General features: G+C 43.9%; 1 protein-coding gene across 2 annotated transcripts in view; it reads right to left on the bottom strand.

The window, feature by feature from the left end:
* Positions 1 to 11,239: 11,239 nt before the first annotated feature.
* Positions 11,240 to 26,758, bottom strand: part of EXOC2 (exocyst complex component 2) — a 97,932-nt gene continuing 82,413 nt past the window's right edge. Inside the window, exons 24-28 of one of the 2 annotated variants that reach the window (XM_042462641.1) lie at positions 25,669 to 25,724; positions 25,102 to 25,224; positions 20,379 to 20,440; positions 18,798 to 18,857; positions 11,240 to 11,913 (exon numbers count right to left, since the gene is read on the bottom strand). In XM_042462641.1, the coding sequence (XP_042318575.1) occupies positions 11,820 to 11,913; positions 18,798 to 18,857; positions 20,379 to 20,440; positions 25,102 to 25,224; positions 25,669 to 25,724 (395 nt within the window). In that variant the 3' untranslated portion in view covers positions 11,240 to 11,819. Of the gene's footprint in view, positions 11,914 to 18,797; positions 18,858 to 20,378; positions 20,441 to 25,101; positions 25,225 to 25,668; positions 25,725 to 26,758 lie in introns of those variants that run through there. The other variant, XM_042462642.1, reaches the window with a different exon arrangement.

Here is a 26,758-nt window from a genome sequence, read left to right as displayed (position 1 = left end):
TGCCTTCCCGCTTTTTCCCAGTTCCGCAATTTTTCGCCAAGCAGGCGATGGAAAGAGCCAATGAGAGCAGGACACGGAGGGGACGGACGGGTGGGATTTGTATGTATCGCAGATGACCACTCGAAGAAATACTGTTACAGGTAAGCAACCTGTCTTCTTTCGGTCGTGGTCTCGTGCGAATCATACAAAGTGTTAGACTGCCAAACTAAGGTATTGGCAGAGGGAGTTTCCTGATACCATAGCTATGGTAAACCAAAGGAATATTTATTACAAAAACACCTTGAACCATAAAAAGTCGTCCTTTTGTTCATGCACATATCAAATAGCAAACATTGCTAGACCTGAGAAGGGGACAGAGGTCATGCAAGACCGATCCCTAAGACCTGTGCAATCAAATTCAACAATGTAAACAGTGCAAACTGTATAAAACACAAAAACTCGGTAATGCAATCAATGCAACCCTGAAACCAACACAGCTCTCCCGAAAGCTGCGTCTCGGATGGCCCTGGTGTCCAACCTATAGTGCTTAATAAAAGTCGAGGTTTGGCCAGACACAGCCTTACAGACATCCTCCAAAGGGATCCCAGACAAGAAGGCAGAGGATGCTGCCATAGCCCTCGGGGAGTGGGACGAACCCGGCCAGGGGAGGCTTGCCCAACATTCATAGCAGAGGTGGATGGTTCCAGCCACCCACTGGGAAACCTCTGTACAGACAACGGGTAAGCCCTTCTTCAGTTCCGAGTAGCATTGGAAAAGTCCTCGGACCGACTGGAGGCAGCAGTTCTGTCCAGGTAGAAGGCCAGCGCTCTCCTGACATCAAGAGAGTGCAGGCGTCATTCAGCATCCGACGTCGGGTTGACGCGAGAGTTGGCAACACAATGTCCTGGCACATGTGGAAAGCAGACACAACCTTTGGCAAGAAGGTAATGTCCACGGAGGACCACCTTGCTTAGGAACCTCAGGATGGTTGGTCCCCCGTAAGGCACAGAGTTCGCCCGCACGGCGGGCGAGGTGATGGCCACAAGGAAAGCGGTTTTCCAAGTCAATAGTCTCAAGTCCGCTGTGGCCATTGGTTCAAAGGGCTTGGATTGGAGAGCGGACAGTCCCGACTCCAAACTCCAAGCCGGCGTTGGTACCGACACAGAGAGATAAAGGTTGGCACACCCTTCAGGAACCCCTTCAACCAGGGTCTTTGAAGAAAGAAACCCTCCCCCACCCGAATTGATATGGGCACAGATGCAGACAGATAGCACTGATGGATGTGAGGGACAGTCCCTCACCAAAGAGCCATCAAAAACTCCAGTACCACGTGGAGTGGACACCTGTGCAGGAGAGAAGCCCTTTGGTCCAGGAAGAGGCAAACTTCTCCATTTCAGGGCGTATGACCGCGTGGGTGGAAGGTTTCCTCTGCAGCCAGGATCACCGTCCGCACCGACTCCGTAAAGCAGTCAGGGCTGAATCCTCCAGGCTACCAGCGGCAGCTCTCGATGTCGGGGTGGAGAACTCGTCCGTCCTGGACCGACAGCAGGTCCGGGCGAGGCTCGAGGCGAACAAAACACCTTCTGGAGAGATGCAGAAGGGACGCGAACCACGGCTGTCTCGGCCACCATGGCGTGATCAGGATCGCGTCCGTTTGGGTCTAGAATCATCTTGGAGACCACCCTGATATGAGAGGGAAGGGGGGAAAGGCATAAGGAGCTCCCCGACCACAGGAAGGCGAATGCGTCTCCGAGGGATCCGGCCATTGGCCTCCTGGAGCGAACTGGGGACAGTGGCTGTTCCATTCGGTAGCGAAGAGGTCGATCTGGGGGGTTCCCAACATGTCGAACAAGACGCTGACCGTCTCCGGATGGAGCCTCCATTCGTGCATACCGAGGGCGATCTGCTGAGCGGTCTGCCAAGTCGTTGTCCTCCCCTGGCAGGTGGAGATCGCTTGAAGGAGGACCGGTCTCTATATCACCAGTCCCAATACGCAGGGTAATCTCGAGGAGGGTCCTTGACTTGGTGCCACCCTGTTTGTTGATGTAATACATCACGGTGGTGTTGTCCGTTCTCAAGAGCACCACCGGCCTGTCAGGAGGATTCGAAAGCTCTCAGGGCCTTTTCGACCGCAGCATCTCAGGGGCATTGATGGGGAGAAGACGGTCCGAGTCGACCATTTGTCCTTGACAACTAGTCGAGTAGATGGGCGCCCCAGCCCTCTAGGAGCATCGGTTGTCAACGTCACCTGCGGTTGCGGTTGATGAAAAGGCATCCCCGCGCGCACGTTGTGTTTCATCCAGCCACCAGTTCAGGGAGGCGGCTACCCGGCCTCGGTATCGTCCAACCATTTGGACGGGGGATCCTCCATCGGAGAGAAGACCGACAGAAAACCAAGCCTGGAGCGGGCGAGACGAAGTCTCGACCAAGGGTCACGAAGGTCGTTGATGCCATGTGACCCAGGGCGATCTGGACGTCCCTGGCCCTCACTCTTCTGTGGGAGATGCAGGGTCTCACGCGATGTAACCAGTGCCTGGAAGCGGTCTGCGGGAAGGGAAGGCGGAGCATCTTTCGGAATCGAGGATGGCTCCGATGAATGACCTGTCTGGACGGAGTGAAATGAGCTTTCTATGTTGATCACCAGTCCGAGAGAGTCCAGCAGCCGCGTGGGCGATGAGAGTGCCTCTTGGAGGTCCTGCTGGGAGTCTGCGACAAACAGCCAATCGTCCAATAAGGGAAAACTCTGTAGCCCTTTTGGTGGAGGTATGCTATCACTGGGGCCAACACTTTTGAAGACCCGTGGGCTGTGGCAAGGCCGAACGGGACACACATTGTAGTGGTATGCGTCGGAGCCGACGGCGAAGGCGAGGAATCTCCGGTGGGACTCCCGAATTCCGATGTGGAAGTAGGCGTCCTTCAAATCGACCGTCGCAAAACAGGCCCTGGCAGAGGAGAGCAAAATGAGGCCAGGGTCACCATAACGAAACCGCGGTATGGGAGGAAGAGGTTTATTTTTCTAATACCAGATTGGTCTAATGCCCCGTCGGCCTTCGTTACCGTGAAGTACCTGGAGAAAAAAGGCCTTAGGAAAAGTCAGGGGATAGTGGGGAAATAGCCCCTTTGTCCATTAAGGCGGCACTTCGTCGAGAAGGGTGTCCAGAGGGTGGTGGAAATGAAAGCTCGGTGGGCGGGAGCTCTTCGAACTCGAGGGTATAGCCCCTACGGACGATGTTTAGCACCCAAGAGTCGCAAGATGGAAGCCCATGTGTTGACAAAGGGCTTAAGAGGTCCAAAAAGCATCCAGGGAGGCGAAGTGCGCGGGAAGGTTTCATGCCCTCTTTTTGGACTGGTCAGGTCCTGTCGTCGTCGGCCTACGTACCGAGAAGACTGAGTGGGCGGCCCGAGACGAGGGGGACTGGGACGGATATCTCTGGCTCTGGCGTGGAGCCCTGTGTGCTGAAACTGCCGGTCCTGGTAAGAAGACCTGCTGAATTGCCCTGGCTGCTGTTGCCAAGGGCGGAACCTCTACGAAAGGGAGCCGGGGCGGGGCAGACATACCATGCTTCCTCGCCGCCACCATCAGCCTGAATTTTCGGTTCAGCTTGTCATCCGTCTCGGCATGGAAGAGGCCCGAATCGTCTATCGGCATGTCCTCTATGGTAGCCTAACGCTCGCGGGTTGAGGTCTGATCCCCGCAACCAGGCGTGTCTCCTTAGGGCGATGGGGGCCGCCATGGCTCTTCCCGAACACTCCACAACGTTCCTGGACGCGGTGATAAGCCATGCGCGATGGAGTGGGCCTCGTCCCTAATCTCCGTGAGGTCGCTGGGGCTTCGTCCGGAACGTCGGGCACGATGGGAGAGATGCCTTCCATAAGGGTTTGAATGTAGGCCCCCATACAAGCGGTGGTAGTTGGTTGCCTTCACCGCGAGCGCCGAGCCGCGTATGCTCCTGGCCAAGGCATCTATCTTCTTAGCCTCCTTGTCAAACGGTAGCTACCGCCGCTTGCCGTTGAGTGGAGGTCTGTGTGGGCACCCTCGACAATAGCTGAGTTCTGTCGGGGGTGGGAGGTAAGCCATGGGAGCAGCTGGGGCCGAAACTTGTAGAGGGATTCGATCTTCTCGTGGTGGACCCAGAGTGAGGAGGGGCAGTTCCAGAACGTCTGGACCAGGGCTTCTAGGGAAGGCATGAACGGGACAAAGGTGTTGAATGGGCCCGACTGCGAACCCTGCGCTCGAGGGGGTCCTGGCCTCTTCTTCGGGATATGCGAGGTCAATGTCCAGAGCCCGGACATCTTGATGACGTGCTCCAGGACGACCTACGTCATCTGTAGGCGAGGCTGCTTCGGGGTGATGCAGGAGCTGCGGAGAGTTTTGGGCCGGGTCGTCCTCCCCCAAGAATATTCTGAATCAACAGGCTCGGGTTCGGAATCCGAAGCCACCAAGTCCACAGGTGGCATACGGTTCTGGGGTGTTCTCCAGACCTGCTTGCACGCAGAGATGGAGCCGCTGTCGATGGGCCTGGTCTATAGAGTGCTCATGACGGTGCCGATCTGAGGTTGATCCAATCACGGGGAGTCCCGACTCCGGCAGTTTGGCCAGGGCCACCTCCCTAGGGACTGGGAGAAAGAATTGATCAGTCTCCGAGTCATAGTAGTACTGAGGGTCAAGCGGAGAGCGTGGGCCAGCGAAGCTGGAGATGGAGATCTCGGCGGTTGGTCAGTGACTTCCTTCGCGTCCGAAAGGAGGAAGGAAAGCGTTGTCGCCGACTGTGTCTGGGCCGGCGCAGCCTGGGCGGGGTGTCCCGGTCGTGGGCCCTCGCCGGGAATGGTCAAGGTTTTCCCGGGGGTGAACGATTGCCCACCCGCGGTGTAGCCAGAGGGTCAGTTAGTCTCGGAGAGTCGGACGCCGGTCACGGGGACTCACGGTGTGATTTCGAGAAAGGGAAGCGTCGTCCGAGCGCCTCTTGGAGGGGGAGCTTGAATGAGAGCTAGGCTGGATTGTGACTTAGCCTCTTGGCCGAAGAAGACGAAGCGCCCTCCGGGGCCGATGGCTGCCTTTCTTGGCAGACTTGTTAGAGACGGCGCCTCCGGAGGGAAAGAACTGGATTGGGGATCCGAGATGGTAGCCGCACGGCCAGGACGATCCTCGGTTTCGGGCGGCGGAATCCCTCGAGCCCGAGGGTTCCTCGAGACGGTGCTCCTCGGTGGCGGGTCCTCCGACCCGGCCAGCCTGGATTGGTCCGAGATCCGGACTTGGACTTGGCCCTCTTGGAGCTAGAAGATCCCGAGGAGGTCTACTTTTCGAAGCCGCCGGAACGTCCCTGATGCCTCGGAGGGGACTCCTTCCTTCGCGGGGAGCCGTGTCCAGACCCACTGACCCGGTAGACGGGGTGTGTTAGGGGCTTTGGGAGCGGAGCCGCGGCCGGCGGACGAGCAGCGTCCGAACTCCCCATGTCTTGCGCCAGCGAAGTGGAGGGGGCGCACTCGAGGGGCCGCTACGAGCCTGGGCAGCTGGAGCAGAGGCCGAAGGGCTGACGCAGGCCTAGAGTCTCCCTCCCTGATCTTGCCCGGGGCAATAGCGGACGTCAGCCGCACTCCCGATTCTTGCGGGCCTGGGAACATCGACTACAGAGGCTGCAGACCCTGGGGTCGTGGTCCCGGCCCAAGCAGAAGAGGCAAGAAGAATGAGGGTCCGAACAGGAACCTTTCTCTCGCAGATGTCGCATTTTTTGAAAGAGGGACATCCTGAGGAATCGAAGGAGCGAAGTCCAAAAGCGAAGTCCAAAACTCCCGAGTCAGATAAACGAGGAAGACGGAAAGCCAAAGTCAAACAGTCCGAGTCAAGATACCAGTGAAATCCGAAAGAGCAAGAGCGAATTTCCAAGCAGCGACTAGCACGGCGGAAAAAAGGAACTGGGGAAAGAAGCGGAAGGCAGGGGCCTTATATACGGTGGGGCGGAGTTACCGCCAAAAAGTTTCTATATGTTGCAAAGTAAACTTTGCCCAGTGATTCCAGTAGGTTCCGAGCAGCACTGCGCAGGCGCAGTGAAACCCATTGTATGATTCGCAGAGACCACGAAGAAGAAATAACGGTTCTGAAAAACTGAACCTCCAAAATAAGTTCCAAATATAATTTTATTTATAACAGCAAAAGGGAAAATCAATTTTCACACAAAACACACACATTCAAGAACAATATAAAGATGGTAGGTGATAGCAACTCAGAGGCTCTAGCAGTGGGTAGTACTGTATCGGGTTCAGGCGATAAGCGGGGGGACACAGTGAAGTGAGTCTGGCTCAGCACACTGCCTCAGGTCATGGGTTGCCTGTGTGTGCCGGGGAGTCCAGGGGAGATACGGACAGGGTATATATCTGACTTCAACCGAGACCGAGTTGGAACTGCCCAAGTGGGCACATATATAGGGCAAAACCTATCCCGTGGCAATTTTGGGACTTGAATGGATTTTCCAAGTGAGAGAATAATCAAGGAGGTGGAGAATCATTCATGTAGATGGCCATAGGCAAAGGCATCTCTCTCCTAGAGGGAGATACTCTTGAACTTCTCTTTTATTTGCAAACACAGATATTGCACAGACAACATAGTTACCATTGATGAAGGGCACATGCAGATTCTGATTGTTGGCAGATTCCTCTGGCTATGGACTGTGCTCCCATGCTGAGTGTAAAGCTTCTCCTTACATAGAGTGGGATTTCCTTATATGGTCAAAGCGGCTTCCTCTGCACTGGGGAGCCCTCTGGGCTCTGAGCCTTGAGACAGCACCTTTAATATTAAGTTTACATCAAATGGAAGGACCCTGCATAGAAGGGTGATCTTTAGGGAATCTTTGCCTTTCTTACCTCATAGGTATGTCTGATGAGAATGCAAGAAAGGGCATTCTCGGGGTTGTTTTAAGCCTCTGAAACTCGCTTCCTTAGGGTGGTTAGACTGACTCCCTTGTTGTTGTTATCCCATCAGCAGGCAAAGAGCTTTTTCATATTATTTTATAATAAAATATATTTTATATTACTTTAATTATTTTTGTGTTATTATTTTATATGATGATGACAGGTGATCAGGAACTGTTTTTAATGAAAGAATTTTTAATAGTGTGTTGTACTCTTATTTCTTTTTAACAGATATATTTTAAATGGGTTTACTGTTATGAGTATATAGTGTTAATTTCATTTACAATACAAAATTGTATTGTTAATTACACTCTGAAGAATAATGTTTTGTATGCTTTTATCTGTTTCTATATGTCAAGCCACTTGAATCCCAGTTCTGCAGGAACAGGCAGGATACGCAAGTAAATGGATACTGTTAAGAACTGAGCAGATTATTGTCTGGGAATAAAGTACTTTTATCTATTGAACTAATCATGTTTCCCCCCCAAGTGTCAAGAAGAGGTTTATAGTATTTTAAAGCATAAATGAGAATCACTTGTGTTGGTGCATCATGGCATAAATTTACTTAATGCGTATTTAATTATGCACATTGAATGTTCTGTAAAATGGAAGGATCTAAGTTACTCCTTTTCCCAAAACAAGTAATAATTTGCTTTGAGGTTTTGGGGGAAAGGTTGAAGAGGTTTTGGGATGTGGCAGAGTAAAGAATGGATGATGAAAAAGACAGGTTTCCTTTTTCATCTTCCCATTAAAGTCACCCAAAAGGGATGTGTGAAATATATATAGTTTTGTTGCCAGGATACAGTCTTACGAAAACGACAGCATACAAAAACACAGGAAAGCAAACGACTACATGTTCAACCAAAAAGGATTTTATTATTTTGTCCCTTTGATAATGTCCAGTTTGGACTTCAATTACGGTGTGCGTATGATACACTGAAAGCAAAGTTTCAACAATGACTGTTTTAAAGCAATCATGCTCAATATGGTATGTGCATAAACCTATTTTAGGAGAAATGGACTCATTGACCTCAAGGTACTTTTCCAGCACTGATTCATAACATTTGAGAAGATGAGTAAAAATACAGAGGGTTTTTTTCAGTCTTTCAGATCCCTTAAGAATATACCACTGTTCTGTTACTTCCCACAACTACAAGGCTAGACATTTTTCCAGTAACCAACAGTTCAATTGTTGTAAACCTGTATCTAGGACACACTGGTTTAGCAACATCTTTGTTAGAAACAGGCAATCCCTGCAGAGAAACACGCAGCACACTTTATTTTATTGGCTTTATTACTGTTCATGAACACTATGCATGAAGGGAAATAATTAGATGTCCTTAGGACTGTGGCAGTTTTCACTACGGTATATAGAAGTCTAAAAATGTATGCCCAAAAATCGATCCCAAAATCCCAGGTCGACTTAGTTAAGGGTACTATGGAAACGTGATAGCAGCTCTTTCAGATTTCCCCATGAGGTGGGGAGAGTTTAGCAAGAAAGAGCCAAGCAGAAAGAGTCCTGGGTGGTTGATTGATATTGCTGTTCGTTTAAAAGTACCCCTCCTGCCCCCACATCTGGCTGAAATGAAAGCTGAAACGATGAAGAAACGCCTCAATGAGAATCTCTCTTGCCATATGCACACATAGACATACACATATGCACACAAAACCTAACTTTGACTTATAGTCGAGTATATATGGTATGAACCAGTCTCACAAAGCAACACACAAGTATAACATGTACAGAAAGCCTTTAATGTACAACATGGGCCATTTCTTTTCTTTCTTTCTAAAAGTACTGTAGGGACATGCTTTGGATTCAGACAAATCTCACACCAGTTTGGAGCTGTCTGAGTCAAAACAGGGATTCTCCAAAGCACACTGTCTAAGTTCAAGTCTAAAAATGCCTGAAGATTTGTTGCAATTTTAACTGGAGTGATATGGCAGCAAATTCATACCATTTCCCCAAGTAATTTTGGGCCAGCCATACTCACTCTAACCTACCTCACAGGTCTAACCTACCTCACAGGATTACCATAGCAATATAAGAGAGGGAGGTAGAGGGAGGGAGTGCAGAGGGTCAGACACCCAGCCTGCCTCAGGTATATCCCTTGAGGTCCATGAAGTGAAAAAAAGGCTATAGATGTAAAAGTATATAATTTACATGCTGCAACTAAAGAAGAGCAAACCTCAAATCAACGCAAAAGCCATGGCTGTCTCACCTTCTCAACAAAGAGACCTGGGCCCCATCCTAACTACTCTCATATTGGCGGGTTATAAACCGCCGCTTTGCGGCGATCTGCCGCCGCCGCCATTTGCTCCGTGCGGGAGCCGCTGCAGCCAAACCGCGCGGCTCCATTACAGAGCAAAAAAGAAGCTCCAAAATGGAGCTTCTTTAAGCGGCGCCTCTATGACGTCGCGAGGCGTCAGGGGCGGACTCGCAATTTCATAGACGCCGCAACATGAGTATATATGGTATGAACCGCACAGTGTCCGATACGTAAATATGGCGGCCACCGCGTGGAACGGCCGCCGCCATATTGTACGTACAGAATACGTACTACGGTTAGGGGGGTGCGGAAGCACCGCCCCTTCCTAATCCTAGTACGTATTCATTACGTACTAAATGGCGGTCTGTAACCCGCCATTGTCTTTTAAGAAGGTGACAGATTTCACTATTATAATTTTATGTTCTTAATACACAAGTAATAAACAATGACTATATTTATGTTTGCTCAGACTTTCAGATAGATTGGCTACATTTATCTACAAGCGTTACTACAATATCAGTCAGCTAAGTGATTTTTCTGGTAAAATTAAAACTCAACCCAATAACTGTAGCATTTTGCCTATAATACACAAGAAATATTTGCCTGTACTTCACAAGAATTTTTGGCTAGCCATTAAAAAAATCTCAATTTGAGAACCATGCCACAGAGACCTTTAAATGAGAACTTGCAATGTATCTTTCCCCTTTTAAGATGGAGCCATGGCTGGATCTCATTTGAATGCTGGTTTGCATCTGGGAACTTTGTTCCTTATGGCACCTACAAGCTTTCAACAGCTTTGTGCTAGGTTTTTTTCTACATTTAAACTGTAGAGAATGTATTAACATGTGAAAATAAAGGACGGTGCTGAGCGAGAGGCCAGGGCGCGGCTACAAAGCCAGCCTACTGGAAGCATTGAGAAAACAATGGAATATGTATTTGTTTTGCTTCAAAACCAACACAGAATCTTATGAATGGTCAAAAGCTGGCCAGTGAACTTACCTGAAAAGTTTTTACTTCATAGGCAAACCCTCTTCTCAGACTGCCATTCCATCTAAAAAGTTATGACTGTAGGCATGTACATAAACATCTAATTGGAAAAGATGACCAGGCATAGCTTCAGATTTGGGGAGTCCTGGGCAGGTTGCACTCACTGTCCCCTCCACAGGGTCCAAGGCACTTACTTGCCACTTCAGGTGGTGCCCCTGTTGTAACTACTAGCACTCGCCAGTGCTTGTGTATAAGCACACTTACCTACTGGTAGCAAAGCTCTAGTACAGGGACCAGAACTGTGAAGACCTCCAGATGTTACTGGACAGCAACAGCCCAGCATTCCTCACTATTGGCTAGGCTGGCTGGGACTACTGAAGTTCAAATTCAACATCTGGAAGGTCATAAAATCCTTGCTCTAAAGGACTGCCACTTGACTTCCCAGATCATTACTAGAGCACATCTAGCACATGGATGCAAAGGGAAGCAGCCAGCTACCCTATTGCGAATGTGTTTACCTGGCAGCAGGGGCTGCTGTTTGGGCCCCCTGAGTTGACACAGCACCAGTGCTGGATAATCCAACCTGGGAGGGCAAGGGAAGTGGCACAGGGTGGGATGGCACGGATGCAAAGCATAAGCCCTGGTGAGATATACTCCCAGATTGCCAGATGGGGTACCATCAGGCTTGGTATCAAAAAAGGCTGCAGCAGCTAAAGACGGTTGCTTAGAAAATAGTGTGAGTGTGCTTGTGCTATTCCTGGCTCCATGTAACTTTGCATTCACTACTTCATGAGGGCACATTTAATGTTTATTAGATGTATATAATTTTGGAAAAGCATTGGTTAGCAATACTTGCAAGGTATCAACATGGTCTGGCATAACAATTGAGCTATAACACAGAAATCTGCTGGCAAATGGTGCATCTAGATGAAACAAAATATATCTACAGGTGAGTGCAGATGACAATCTTGGTATACATGCGGCCAAGGTAAAACAATAATCTGATAGGTAAGAATGTATAATTTCAAAATTTCTGCATCTGGCAAGGATATATAACTCCAATTATTTACATGGGACCAGAATAATGGAGAACAGCAGAGCAGCAAATTTTTGTTTAATTATTTGGTAGATTAAAACATACAATCAGTTTTCCAGACAAACACAATATTGGTTGGCTTGTTCCTTCCTTCCTTTCCTCTTCCCTCCCTCAGCAGTCTCTCCAGCCTTGTGAAAATGCTACACAGAGGTTATACAGACCTTGCTAAATGGGGTAAATGATGGTGCCAAGGCCAGGCAGGATTCCTCTGGATTAGGGAGAGATATGTCCTGGGAGCACAGCCCTTCTATTAAAGCCATAATGTAACCAATTCTAATCTGAAAAAAGGCCATTTTATATGTTTTCATTACAGAGTCCCAATGAAGAAAAGTTCTGTCTGGCAAACCTCCTGGCAATGAATCTTACAGCATTTTGGAGTGACAGACTGACAAGTAAACAAGAGATTTTATTTTGGAGTTCTGATTCAAGAGACGGAATTCATACAAATGGAGCAATATAGTTACCTGTCAGCAAGCTGAACAACACTGTAATACAATGGCATGCATAGAACAAATGCAAACATCAAGAATGATGAGATTTATTATTTCCTTTTTGTGAAATAATTACAGTTTAGAGCTGCCTTATGTTTTCACCACAGTGGAAGAAGAAGCTTGAAAGCAGGTAAGCTGCAACTGCATGCTACTCTTGAAAGTGTTCAGAAGCTCTTCAAGCAATCTGTTAAAAAGAATAATATTTTAAAGATGGTTATTGTTTTGTTTTTTTAAAAAAGTATATATTTTGGCTATGGGGGGAATGATAGAAGTAGAAATGGGCTTCATCATGCACCATAAATGTAGCTTTCATCAGGGTTGTTATATTAGTTTGATGCAGCATAAACAAAAGAAGAATCATGAGGCGCCTTAAAAATTAACACATTTATCACAGCTTAAACTTTCATACTTCCATCTACTCCATGAGATGCATGTTATTCTGAGTTAGAACAGAAGCAACTCTCTTGTGAATTTTTGTTGTTGTTGTGTGCCTTCTGTTTCTGACTTATGATGACCTTAGGGCACTCCTGTTACATAGTCTTCTTGGAAAGAATTGTTCAGAGGCAGTTTGCCTTTGCCTTCCTCTGAGGGTGAAAGAGAGTAATTTGCCCAAGGTCATCCAAAGGGTTTCATGGCTGAGCCAGGGAATTCCTAGTCTCCAGAGTTCAGCATTCAAACACTTGGCTCTCCCTTTGTGAATAGCTACTGTTAATAATGTGGTTATTATTGTCTGTGTTTTCTGAATTTCATTTTACTATAACCTCTTTGTTTACAACACCTTGTACCTCAAATCATTTCTGTCTTATAAATCATGACTATACTTCATTCACTGGTGGCGCAGTGGTTAAATGCCTGTACTGCAGCCATTCACTCAAAACCACAAGGTTGCGAGTTCAAGACCAGCAAAAGGGCCCAAGCTCAACTCAGGCTTGCATCCTTCCAAGGTCGCTAAAATGAGTACCCAGACTGTTGGGGGCATATTAGCTTACTTGCTAATTAGCTTACTTGCTGTTCACCACTATGATTTTTGGAATAGCGGTATATAAATAAAACAAATTATTATTATTATTATTATTATTATTATTATTATTATTATTTCATGAAGTGGATTACAGACCACAATAGCCTATGCTATAAGAAATCTGATAATCTTGTACCACCCTAAAAACTCTTTGACATTCACAAAGGTAGTATACATGGAGGTGGCAAGTAATTACAAGCATATTGTCTAAACCTACCCATTACTAAGGTGCCATATCAGTTTCCTATGGACACACACTTAAAGACTTCTGGTTAAGAATGATTCACAATAAATTCCTTTTAGATGTGTTCAAATAAAATGTCATTCTTTCAAAAATCAGATAGATATGTTCTTATGAAGAATATTTGCATACAGAACAGTCTCAATTGGTTTGAAATATGGGGGAAATGTTCCTTCCCAGATCTGACGTTGTGCCTTGATACTAACTCTGATATGAATCACAATCAATGCTATATTATTTATTATTGAGCGCTGGCGGCCTGTGAGCCAAATTGAAGGGGATGGCCATGCCACCATTTTGGGATCAAGCATATCACTGAGTTTTCAGCCTTCCTAGAATTGTCATTCATGGTAGGCATCATCCTTTCATTCTCAGACTGGCTGAAGGAGCAATCAATAACTACTGGAATATATCCAAGTTTCCACTTCAAAGACAGGACTGGCTGCTATCTTCTTGCAGTATTGCTTTCAGAACAGTTCTTCCAAATGCAACTTGCCTTGATTTGAATTTATCAACTTTATAGTGCCTAACTAACATGGATGGCTCCTTCCATCCATGCTTTACAAAGGTCTTCTAATGATGCAGCTACTCTAAATGCATGCTATTACCAAATATTTTTTTTTTGAATGCCATTATTTCCTCTAGAAGACAAAAAGGGGGCATTTCTAGGAACTGACTTCCAGCTCTCATTAGCAAAGACTTAGAGACTGGATCAACAGTTAATGACAACTTTTACTTCTCAAATGTACAGAAATTAGATTTGATTGAAAATGATACTTACTCTGAAATCCTCCTAACCAAGGTTATTGCTACCAGAAATACCACTGTGAAAGTTAACAACTTTAATGAAGTCTCTTTATGTGGTTCAATTTTTTTTGTCAAAATATTCATCAAGTTCAGATCCCAAGTTTAGACAAGTTGGAAACATATGGTGCTTGTAAAGTTGCACCTCTGAGAAACCCTTTTAATGTGAAGGTGAGCTGATAGGGACTTCTCTTTACTGGAAAGTTTTGTTGACAGAGCTGTTACCTATCTTTTTAATGTACAGAGTCTCAGGTCTTTCACTAGTCCATCTTGTAAAAATGCCAGGACCTCTTTTACTTTCATAGTTTCATGCAGTACTGAATTCTCTTAACACAACTTTTGGAAAGCTTTCCAGGCAGCCTCATACATGCACTGGACAGGCTATCTTCCGGAAGCCAAGATTGTACTAGGTAATGATTTCCAATATCCTTGTTGAATCAAGTTTCTCAACTCAATCTCCAAGCAGTTAATTTTAACCATTTTGTATTGGGATGGAGTATTGGGTCCTGATGTAATAACTCTGCCACCCGTGGCAGGAAACAGACCCTCCACTGACATGCCTTTCAAAAGATGAAACCATGGCCTGCGAGGCCAAATGTGGAGAGATAAAGACTATTTCTGTTCTTTGCAGTTTTGATGTTTGTAAGAACTCTCTGAACTTTGAGTTATCAGCAATGGTGGAAAGGCATACAGAAGCCCTTTTGGCCATGTTACTGCTAGAACATTGTGACAGTCTGCATTTATATTTCCACCTATTGGGGAAAAACATTTTACTTTGAAATTTTTGCCCAAGGCAAATAAATTCTCCATATGGTATATGTAATCAGTAATAGATCTGACTTGTTTAAACTCCATTCTCCTAGTTATGCTCTATGCCTGCTTCAACAAAATCTGCTTTAAAAATCTGTCAGGTTTAGTGTCCCTTTTAGATAAACTGCTGACTGTGTTTTAGCTGTTTCTCAACCCAACTCAGAATTCTGTTTTCCTTTATCAGCTGCTGATGGCAGCTGGAAAAATATGCCTTCACTGATCTGTTGCTTGTGCATATCTGAACATTCTGATTCTCTATTATTGGTGCGAACCCTACTAATGCTAGCCAGGAGATTGATACTGAGTGTTCTTTCGAATTCTTTCCGTTCTCCCTATAAAGACTAGCCATTGCAATGTGCTGCCCAGCCATAAAAGCTCACAAATGTTATTACTGTTACTTTCCCTTGTGGAAGGAAGGAGTTGTCATTGTCCAATACCTTGTTCTTGATTTACCATTTTAAATTTCTCCTTACTTGGAATGGTAATGTCAGGTTGTAATGTAACTTTCTGATTATGGAGCTTTGATGAGGTTTTAAGAAAAATTGTAATGCTCCTGTATGGAAATATCATGATCAGGATATTATCATTCCTAACACTTTTGCTAGATGCATTAAATCTATTGCTTTTATTTGTAATAACTCTGATGTCATCTTTTTTTTTGGTAATTCTTACCTCTGAAAGAAATATGCAGCCTTTCACCATGCTCCCAAATGAGTCAGACACCTTGTTGACTATAGGGGGCACCTTTTATGGTTCACCAGCAACTCAGGGTGTTCCAAACAATTCAACCTCTTTCAGAGATTTGACTTGGCTTTTACCAAGATGTCATTTATGTAGAAGAACAATCAAATACCCCATTGTCTCAGGTAAACTATTATTGCGATGAACACTGGTGAAAACTGTGGGAGCTGCTGCTAAACCAAATGGAAGGGCCCTGAATTTATAGTGAAGGCTGTTGCAGCCAAATTTCCAGTATATTTGATTCATAGGAATGTGTAAATATGTTTCTTTCAAATCTATCAAACATAAATAGTACCATAGTTCCAAATTACAGGGCTACTGTGGTGTAGCGGTTTGAGCAGTGGACTATGACTTTGGACACCAGGGTTCGAATCCTGGCTCAGCAATGTAAACCCAGTGGGTGACCTTGGCCAGGTCACACTCTCTCAGCCTCAGGGGATGGTAAAGGCAAATCCCCTCTGAAGATAGTTGCTAAGAAAACCCCATGATATCCTTAGAGTCGCCATAAGTCGGAAATGACTTGAAGGCACACTACAACAACAACGTTCCATATTGTCTAAGATAGTTTGCAAGGCTTCCATCTGGAATTTACAGTTTGGAACAAACCCCTTTAAGTATTTTGACCCAGACCCAGTCTGAAACCTCCACTATGTATGGAAAAAGGGAAAACATTGCATAAATGCCCATGAATCTTTGATTCTGAGGCACATCCTCCATTGCTCCATTTCCAACAAACTACAGATCTTTTGCTGAACTGTCTCTCTTTTTATAATACTTTTTTTGATACTGGCCATATAATTTTTTTTTTAGGGGGGAGGCCTTTTACCTAATTGAATGTTGTATTCCTATTATTACTTTAAGGACAAGTTTGTCTGGTGTTGTTGAATTCCTGAAAATGAAGTAGTCTTCCAGTTTTCCCTCAAGTCAATATTGAGCTCTTCCACCCCTCTTTGGATGATCAGCTCCCCTTCTTGCCTGATTTGGGTCCTGATGCCTAAACAGAAACCTTGACTAGTTCCACTGAGGTTTGTAGTTTCTGTAGTCTCTTTGTCTCTGAAATGCTCTTTCTCCTCAAATGGAACAGGCTTCGTTCCTAAAATATTTTCTATTCTTTTCTTTTTTGAATTGTTGGTAAAACATGTTATCTTTTCCTTCTATCAGAATTATTTCTGATGATTTTTCACCAAAGAGTAATTTCCCTTTAAATTGTGTTTTTATTAAATTGGGTCTTGATTTTTGGTCAGCCACCCAATGTTTGAGCCATAATGATCTTCTCCCCACTGCTGTTGCCATTACTGATTTAGCTGTGAATACTGTTGCACAGTAACCAGCACCTGCTACATACTGTAACACTTTCTAAATGCACTTATGTCTTCTGAGTTCAAAACATCGTGGACCCACAGCATGACAGCCCTAGCAAAAACTGATGCTGCCACTGAAGCTCTAATTGCTAAAGCTCCAGTCTTGTGCACCTTCCTAAGTGCAACATCTATTCTTTTTTTGTCTATGTCCTGTACTGCTGTGTCTCCTTCTTCAGGGAGCACCAAATTTGAAATTAAGAGGAACCAGGACCCTCAACCAAAGGAACAGACAACTGGTCCATCATTCCATTTTCATACATACATACTTTTCAATTATAACCAGTATTAAGAGGGGTTTCCTATTCAGAATCAATTAAAATTTTAAACATTTCTGGCAGTAGAATTGAATGCTTTCAGATGGGACTCTATTAGCTCTCTGATGATCCTTGAAGTCTTTTTGACCTCAATTAAAATCAATGTCAAAAATCTGAAAGTAGTCAGCCCTCCATAACCACAGATTCTTTATCCATAGATTCAACCATGCATGGCTTGAAAATATGTAAATAAAAATTCCCAAAAGCAAATCTTGAGTTTGCTATTTTATATATGGGACAACATTGAATTATGCTATTCTATTTAATGGGACTTTAGCACTCTCTCGCACATGGCGCCATTAGCACCCTCATGCGCACTAATGACATCAGTGTGGTGTGGTGCCATTTGGATGCTGCACTGCGCATACGTCTTCCATCCAAGTATCTATAGGGGCTGACCCTGTTTAGCTTCTAAGATCAGAGGGGATATGGTGTCTTTCAGACATAAAAAAATCAGTCAATGGATGTACAGTGATTTTCAACTATCTTTGGTCCGCTAGATGTTATTAGATTTCAGTTCCCAGAAGACTCTGTCAGCACAACCAATGACCTGGGTTTCTAGCAGTGGAAATCCAAAATATTTGAAGAACTAAATATTGTGGAGAAACACTGGATTAACCAGTATGGCTTCAGTTTATGGATGGTTTATACAAATGATGGGGCACTTAATCCCTATTGTCTGGGTTCTATTCAGTACTTACTTTTTCCCTTTGAATGGATGTTTACTCACTGGTCAGAACAAAGATTGATTAAACATTCTGATGAATATTTCAAACTAGCAGACAATACCTCTGAGAAGGGCAGTACTGAAGATGAGCCTTTAGATGGGAAGTGTATTTTAATTTTTTTTAAAAAAGAATTAAGTAGTAAGGGGCAAAGTAAAGTTAAACCCTCAAAACTCTAGGAAGCAGAAGAAAACGATTTGATATTAAAAATGTTGAGTTAGTCTTTAGGCAACCACCACCAATTTCCTCTTGAAAAAAATGTAGCATTTATAGCTGCAGTAAATTCCACAGCTGTATAATCTTTGCCAGGGCCAGCGAGTAAAAAGACATAAACATGTCAGTATCTACTTCCTCAATAACACCCTCCAGGAATGGGTATGAGTATAGCAGCCACACACAGTCAATATTTAATAAGTCAATATTAAATATAATATGTCACTGGCAACATGAACAGGTCTAAATCATTCCATAAATTTGAATTCATTATTTGAAATGCTGCAATGAAGTGTGTGGTGATCTTGCAGATGCAGCAGGGTATATGAGCAAATAACAAGCAGCCCTGAATATAACCCTTCACCACTTGAGCCAGCAAGCGGTATTCAGGAGGAAACTCAACAGGGTATTTTGTGTGCCAAACTGCTGTTGATGCAGCTGGAAACAACCCAGATCCAAAAGTTACATCTGGAAATGTAAGCTTGCTGAACTTCCAGCATCAAAAGGAGATTGGGGCTGGGGTGACAGTGTGGTGAAGTGGATAGCATGTTTTATTCAGATGTGGGAAACCCAAGGTCATTTCTCTGCTTACCTGTGGAACTGCTTGTGTGGTTTTGCACAAAGTCAGCAGCTCTTAACCTAATCTACTGCACAAAATTCTTGGAAAGATAAACAGTGTAAGAACCATACAGAATGTGTATGTATATTGAAAAGTGTCATAACCAATAACCACCACCAGGTTTGCCAAAAATATGAAATGTTTCTAACATCAATGGTTGTTTTAACTACTATTCTGTTCACAGAACACACCTTCTAAATAAAAAGAAAGCAAACTTACTTTTTATCTCCACCACTTGATAGCTGAGGCAAGGCTTCTAGAGCTTGCTTAAAGCTTGAGCTGTAACATTAAAAACATAGTTACCCTACACAATTTTCACAAAGATCTTTTGAATTCCAACCTCTGTTTCAGTGCAGATATATTTCTCAATTATGTAGGCTCTGAAAGTTTGCCAATTCTTACAATAATAAAATTTAACTTCAAAAATTAACACAGAGTAGAAAAAGGCTACATAGACAGTATTCTGTGTACTGTATTTGTGCATGTGTATGTGTATATACTGCAGAATTAATGCAGTTTGACTTCACTTTAACTGTCATGGCTCCATCTGATGGAATCCTGGGATTTGTAGCTTTTGTGGCAGCAGAGCTTTCTGATAGAGAAGACTAGGTATCTCACAAAACAACAAATCCCATAATTCCACAGTACTGAGCCTGGCATTTAAAAGCAGTGTCAAAGCAGTGTAGATGCAGCCATACACCTGCATTTTACTCCAAGAACTGTAAGCTTTAATCAACTAATGTGATCATTTTAATCTGTTATTTTGATTATAAATCTTATCAAATACATGTAGAGGAGTTCCCTTCCTTGGAGGTCTTTAAACAGAGGCTGGATGGCCATCTGTTGGGGATGCTTTGATTGAGCTTTCCTGCATGGCAGGGGGTTGGACTGGATGGGCCTTGCGGTCTCTTCCAACTCTATGATTCTAATGTGTCAAAAGCAAAACTTGTTCAAGAATCCACTACTATGGGTTTCCATGGCCAAGCTGGGATTAAAACTCTGGTCTCTTAGGCACGTTACAGACCGCCGGATTGCGGCGGTCTGCTGCTGCCGCCGGTTGCTGCGTCCGGGAACCACAGCAGCCAAACAGCGCAGTTCCCGGACGCAGCAAAGAAGGAGCGTGAAAATCGCACTCCTTCTTGCAGCCTGGAAGAGACGCCGTGAGGTGCTAGTCGCGCACTTGCGGCGTCACTTCCGCCACGCGACGTGCGGACGCAGAGCATCCGTTACATCAAAATGGCGGCGGCCGTGTGGAACGGCTGCCGCCATTTGTTACGGACTCAGTCCGTACTAGGGTTAGGGGTGTCTGGAAGAGATGCCCCTTTCTAACCCTAGCACGGACTGAGTCCGTCCTAGGGTGCCCGTTTGTAACAGGCCTTAGTATCCTAGTCCAACACTCAAACCACTATACCACAGTGGTCCTCTTCCACAGCTATCCTACAGCAATAAAAATATAATAATAATAATAAAAAGAAATGACAGGATCATCTCAACCTTAAAGGCTCCTCTTCCTTGACCAAGGTTGGGAGAGAAATATAAGTGACTGATTGGGAGCCCTTTTATTGGGAATGTTCATAAACCTTTTTTTTATCTAGTGAAATGGGCCTACCTGGCCTGGGAGAACCTCTCCTACTGTATGACACCACTGCTTCAAGGACTACAAATGTACATTACCCAGTACAAAACACATTTGCAGTTGCCAGACTATCCTATTCTAGTGAGAATACCATGTTTTTACTTTTGTGAATATTAACTGAATTCATAAATTGTTAATGGGCACTGTACGTCATCTTTACTCACTTGCTCTCAGATGTAAGGAACACAGCCACAGCATCACTCAGAGCACAAATTTCAAGCCGGGCCTGAAAGACAGAAATGACCAAATATAATGAAAATGTATTTCATAGCTTCAAGTTTTGTTCTCAAAAGGCTCTGAGTCTCCCTTCACACGCAAAATATAGCTGGTGTTCAGACAGCATCAAAGCAGTAAGACCTTAACTGCTGAAAATTTGTTTCCTGTGTTTGAAACAACAGCCACAAAACAGCTGCAAGGTCAATTATAGTTTTGGGAAGTTCAGGAAGTAATTAAATAATATCTGATTATTAGGAAACTTTTTATTCACTTATTTATTTATTTAAATATTAAACATATATTCTTGAAGTTATACATTCTTGAAGTTCTTTCTTGACCTGTAAAAAAATGCTTTGAAAAATATTTGCACTTAATATATATATATTTAAAAAAACAAAAACAAAGAGGCACTAGCTTCTTAACATACAATCTTACCAAAGAGGAAGGAAGTGCAAGAGGGGTGAAATCTGTCAATACGCTTTTTGTTCTTTTATTTTGCTGCTCCTGCACAGTAGCCACAAGACTCTTTTATCCACCCCCATCCCCTTAAAGGATTTGTTATTTTTCAAGTGAATGACTTTAAGGGTTACTGCAACAATATTTGCAGACACCCACTTTTTTACTCACTTTACTCTTATTGCATGCTGTTGTAGCTGTCCAATGCAAAATCAAATTCAAAGACTAGGTATATCCCAGATTGCTTTCTTTGATAAATCCTGCCTTTGAACAGAATATTGAACATATTATGAGAGGCTTTCCTCAGTCCAATGAAAGCCTACACTCCCATCACAGATGGTTGTTAGGGATTTGCAAGAGAGACTTACATTGTGTGTGTGCGTGCACACCGTCAAATCAGATGCCAATTTATGGTGACCCCATTCATTTCCTAGAATTTTCTTAGGCAAGGAATAGTCAGATGTGGTTTTGCCAATTCCTTCATCTAAATATAGCCTACAGCACCTGGTATTCATTGGTGGTCTCCCGTCCAGGTAATAACCAGGGCTGACCTTGCTTAGCTTCTAAAATCAGATGGGATTTGAAGTCTTTGAGGTATTTAGGCCCCTAAGTAAATACAAATTATGGATCTCCAGAGTGGCTTCAAGACATTTCCATAGATTTAAAATGTTAGACTATCAAGTAGTTGCTTCTAGACTGTGCAATACTGTTGTTCCGGTACAGTATCTGAAAATCCAGAACAAGAGCTTCACAACGTGGAAGTAGGCAGGAGCCAAAATCAAAATCACCAAACTTCTTCGGGTCGCAGGTAGGTGTTAATTAATTATTATAATGATTTAATATTAATTACTAATTCCTTATTAATAATTAATATTAATTACTAATTAACTATTACTAATTAATATTATTACTATTAATTCCATCCTCCTCGTCCTCCACCCTGCCCTTTCTCGGGAGAAGGCTAAGCAGCAGAGGAGTCTTCAGCAGGATGATCAAACGTCATAACCAGAATGGAGGACAGAACACTACAAAATGTAGGACATTCAAGAATATATATATATGTGTGTGTGTGTGTGTGTGTGTGCTAGAAAACTGAATAATGGTAATAGCATATGGGCCATTTACTTTTTAAAAAATAGTCCAGATTTAAATACTACTTTAAAATGTCTTTCCATCTCACAGCTATGAATGGGGGGGGGGGGGGGAGGGGGATGAGAAAGTATTGAGAGGGAGGGATAGCAAACATATTAGGTGATGTATTCCAGGGTTTGCAGCCAAGTCATACACTCTCAGCCTCAGAGGACTGCAAATCCCCTCTGGGTGTTTTCAGCCAGCAGATCAAAGTCTTTGGGAAGCAGGGGAGCTAAGCCACCACCTTTAGCTCCTTCTTTACTCTTTGTGGTGTGTGTGTGTTCCCTTTGCAAATTCAAGCAGCCAAATCTGTGAACGTTTTCATGCACCTCCTCCTTCCAGGGGGTCATCAACTGAGAAGCCTCAGGCTTCCCCTGCTTCCCCCACGTGCACACAAAGACATGAACATACACCCTCCACAAAGCATGATCCTTTACATCCCCCGCACCCAAAAAAACAAAAGCAGACTAAGCTTGGTTTCCTTGGGGGATCCCTACACCCCCCCACAGATGCCCCAGATGGCTGACAGCTCCTTCTCTGAGGCCAAAAGTCCTTCAGGAATGAAGGGAGGGAAGGTATGGAGAGTCAGTAGGGACTCAGGCCCATTTGCCTCCACCTCCCTCCCTCCAATGGGCAGAGAGAAGTGCCTTCTCCTCACTGTGCTATCATGACCCCACTTTAAAAACAACAAGCAAACAGCTTTATTTATATACTGCTTCATACATGAACTAACAGTGTCTAAGAGGTTTACAACTGTAAGCTAATTGCCCCCAACAATCTGGGTACTCATTTTAGCAACCTTGGAAGGATGCAAGCCTGAGTCAAGCTTGAGCCCTTTCGCTGGTACAGTGGTGCCTCGGGTTACGAAAGTAATTCGTTCCGCGGCCGCTTTCGTAACCCGAAAAGCCTTCGTAAGCCGAAATGCCATAGGCGCTAATGGGGAAAAGCCGCGATTCCGTGTAAAATAGCGCCGAAAAGCACCAAAAGTTTTTTCGTAACCCGAAAAAACATTCGTAACCCGGAACAATTATTTCTTATGGGATTTTTTCGTATCCCGAAAATTTCGTAACCTGGGTATTTCGTATCCCGAGGTACCACTGTATTGAACCTGCAACCTTATGCTTTTGAGTGAGTGGATGCAGTACAGGCATTTAACCACTGCGCCACCAGGGCTCCTGACTCTTTAATGCCTTGACCGTATGGCACTGAATCTTCTGCTTTGGTAATCAGGTTTTGTTATTTGCCTTCCAGTCAATGGAGGTGAATTGAAGTCTTCCAGATCCTTGGGAGCCATGCAAAATCGCTTGCAGGGCTGCATGAGGCCCATGGGCCGTATGTTGTGCAGGCCTGATGTAGACCCAATAAAGTTTGCTGAACCATTTGATTCTCAGGGCTGTCTGGACAAGAGATTGGTGGGAGCATGTCCCTGCAACAGCAACAGCACACATAGGGATGAAGGCTGATTTATACTAATAGTAACTGCCTTTCACACCTTAGATGACTACTCTAGTGGTGACAGTTGCAAAAGAGCAACTAGACAAATCATTCTTTTTTTTTCTTTTTTGCCCAGTTCTCTTCCCAGAGAAAATGCTACTGCAAAAGGAATTCATATTCTGTCTCAGGGATGGAAGCTGTTTTGTCCTCAGATGATGCTGGACTGTAACACTCATTATCCATCATCACTAGCTGTGCAGTCTATGGATGACGGGAGGCGCTATCCAACAACTGGAGAGTCACATGTTCCCTACCTTAGCACCAGTGGGAGAGTAGAATGTCAGAGGAGTCTTCTTCAGCTTGATGGTGCTCTCTAGACTGTGATAAACTACCATTCTCTTTATCATTAGCCAGTGTAGTCATCAGTTGCTGCTGCTGTTAACTGCAGTCAAATCGACTTTGACCTATGGTGACTCTATGAATGAGAGATCTCCAAGTCATGTTATCCTTAACAGCCCTGCTCAAGTCTTGCAAACTCAAGGCCGTGGTTTACTTGATTGACTATACATATCTGTAATATGGTCTTCCTCTTTTCTTACTGTCTTCTACCTTACCAAGCATTATTGTCTTTTCTAGTGAGTCTTGGCTTCTAGGGAGAGTTTAAGTTTGATTTTATCTAGGACCCATTTATTTGTCTTTTTAGTAGTCTTTTCCAGCACCACATCTCAAATAAATTGATCTAGCTTCCACAGTCATACACAGAAATTCGAAATATCATGGCATGAATAACTGTAATTTTAGCATTCAATGCTATATCTTTACACTTCAGAATCTTCCTTCATAGCTGCCCTTCCAAGTCCTAGCCTTCTACTGATTTCTTGACTGCAGTCTCCCTTCTGATTAATGACTGGGCCAAGGTACATACAACGTCTTGAACTATTTTAGCGCCTTCACTGCCTGCTTTAAAATTATGCAAATCATCTGTGGTCATTTCCCCCCTTAATATAAACCTTCCTTTGCCATTCCAAGTCAGTTGGAAACCATTCCATTTCTCCATATTTTATATCCTGAGTGCAGGTTATGCATCAGGACAATCAAATGATATGGCACACCCATTTTTAAAGAGTGATCCATGGTTTTTAATGATGTACATAGTCAAAGGTTTTGCTATCATCTATAAAGCTTAACTGATTTTCTTTTGAAGTTCTTTGGTGTGCTTCATTATCCAATGTATATTTGCATTATGACCTCTAATGCCTTCTCCTTTCCTGAACCCAGCTTTACAAATGTCCGATTCAAAAATGCCTCTACTGTATATCATTACTTCAGCATGAATCTTACCTATAACTATGTCTGCACCAATATGCTTGTTGTAGGTTTCTGGAGTGTATTTGTGTAGTGTGATCTATCTACAAACTCATCTAGTTTACCTACAAACTTGTGTTGTTTACGCAAGACTGCCATGGCATCCAACAAAGAATTCTTGGAACTGTTGTTTGGTAATAGTGCAGGGATGCTATTAAATGCATAAATCCACACACAGAATCACACTTCTAAGGATTCCATGGAGTGAAGGAATAATTTTTAAACTAACAAGGACCAGAGATATAATTTCTTTCTTCAGCCACAGTATTTCCAGATCTCAGCTACCTGTAAGGCACCGTTTCTACTGAAAGATGAAACACACTGCATTAGCCTGTTCAGTTCTTCAGCAATTGCTTCCACAATTCTTGACAGCACTCGGGGCACAAGTTCTTTTGAGACGGTGAATACCTGCAGATTTCAAATTGAAATAATGACATTTAGAATCCCAAATTTAATTTTTCCCCAAAGAGCATATCAAGAAAAAAAAAGTCTTCCCATCTCTAGTTCACGCAGACTATCAGTCACCCCCAAAGGCTGTACAAATAGGTAAAACAAGCAGGGACCTACAGTAACTTGTATTCCATTCTAAGCAGTCCTTTTCACTCTACATCCCTCTCTCACTGTTCTTCTCTGAATGAAAGACTCTATGCTGCTGCTAGCACAGCAACATCACAGAATCCTGAGCATTTCAAGTCACATTGTAGTCACAACCCACCACCAAACTGTCTAGCCTATTTCTTGAAATTGTTTTTAGTACTGAAAGAGGTTTACTTTTCTTGAAGAGCAAAGTTTCAATTTCATCAATATGTTCTAGGTACTGTACTAAGTGTGGATAATCTGAAATTGCCTCACCTCAGCATGTACAGCAATGATTTGCACTAAGGCTTCTTTCAGATAGTTTCTAACACCTGTAATTAAACAAATACACATAAAACAGAGGGTCATTTCCATTTGCTTGTCCTGAAAGAGAGATTGTATTACTGGGCATAATTACTTGTGCCATGCTGGCCTCTCATTCCTTGACATAAGTAGTTTTGACTTGGGTACCAGAATATAGAAAGTGAAAACTTCTCCCAACCACACTACCACAATCTATTTCCTTTTTGAAAGCAAAATGGAGAAAAGTACATTTCCTTAAAGCAAAAGGTTAAAGAAGCCAGACGTTCCTAGTCTGGCATCCTTTTCTTCCTTTTTTAGAAGAGCACGATTTAGTTTTTTTGGTGGTTTGTGGGGTTTTGGCAATCCCTTAACCAATGGAAACAACTTTCCTCCAGTGAACAAGGTACACTTACATTAAATCACAACTAACTTACTGAGGGATAAAACATTTACAGTGTAACTGCAACTTTACACTGATATTACTAAATGGCAGAAGAGGGCTATCAGGAGATTCCAGTGCTAGCTTATGCTGTGCCTTGTCTTGTTGCTCTTTTATTGGTGGTGAGGGAAAAAAAGGTGGATGGGAGAAGAAAGTGTTTGTGCCAGTGGATGGTAGCTTTCAGATTTTATTCTTAAACAAAAGGGTGCTTAAAAGCATCTATTTTAATTACTACTGAAAACAGGAAAGTAAAATTTTTTTTAAAGAGCTGAATATACAACACAAGCAGAAAGTCTGCATTGGAACTTGGAAATGGGGTAATTGTTGCCTGAGCCTCACAAAGGCTGCATGTGGCCCCCTGCAAAAATTTGTAGCCCTTGCTGCTGAAATTTAACAGTGGCAAAAATGAAATGTACATTTTGTTTCTTTGTTTGCCACCGTGGCATAGCAGTCATATAGTCTCAGTGGGCAAAATCTGTCTTTCAGGCTCATGGAGGTTACCTAGCCCTGGTATAAACAATTCTGGGCTGGAGAGCAATGGTCAGAGACTCAGCATACAATTTCTTTTATTCCACAAGGGACTGCCACTAGAGGAAAAGACTACAACCCCCTATGAGTGTACGC

The sequence above is a fragment of the Sceloporus undulatus genome, chromosome 4, assembly GCF_019175285.1.
Source record: "Sceloporus undulatus isolate JIND9_A2432 ecotype Alabama chromosome 4, SceUnd_v1.1, whole genome shotgun sequence".
Taxonomy (NCBI): domain Eukaryota; kingdom Metazoa; phylum Chordata; class Lepidosauria; order Squamata; family Phrynosomatidae; genus Sceloporus; species Sceloporus undulatus.
This window is presented reverse-complemented; position numbering and strand designations above follow the sequence as displayed.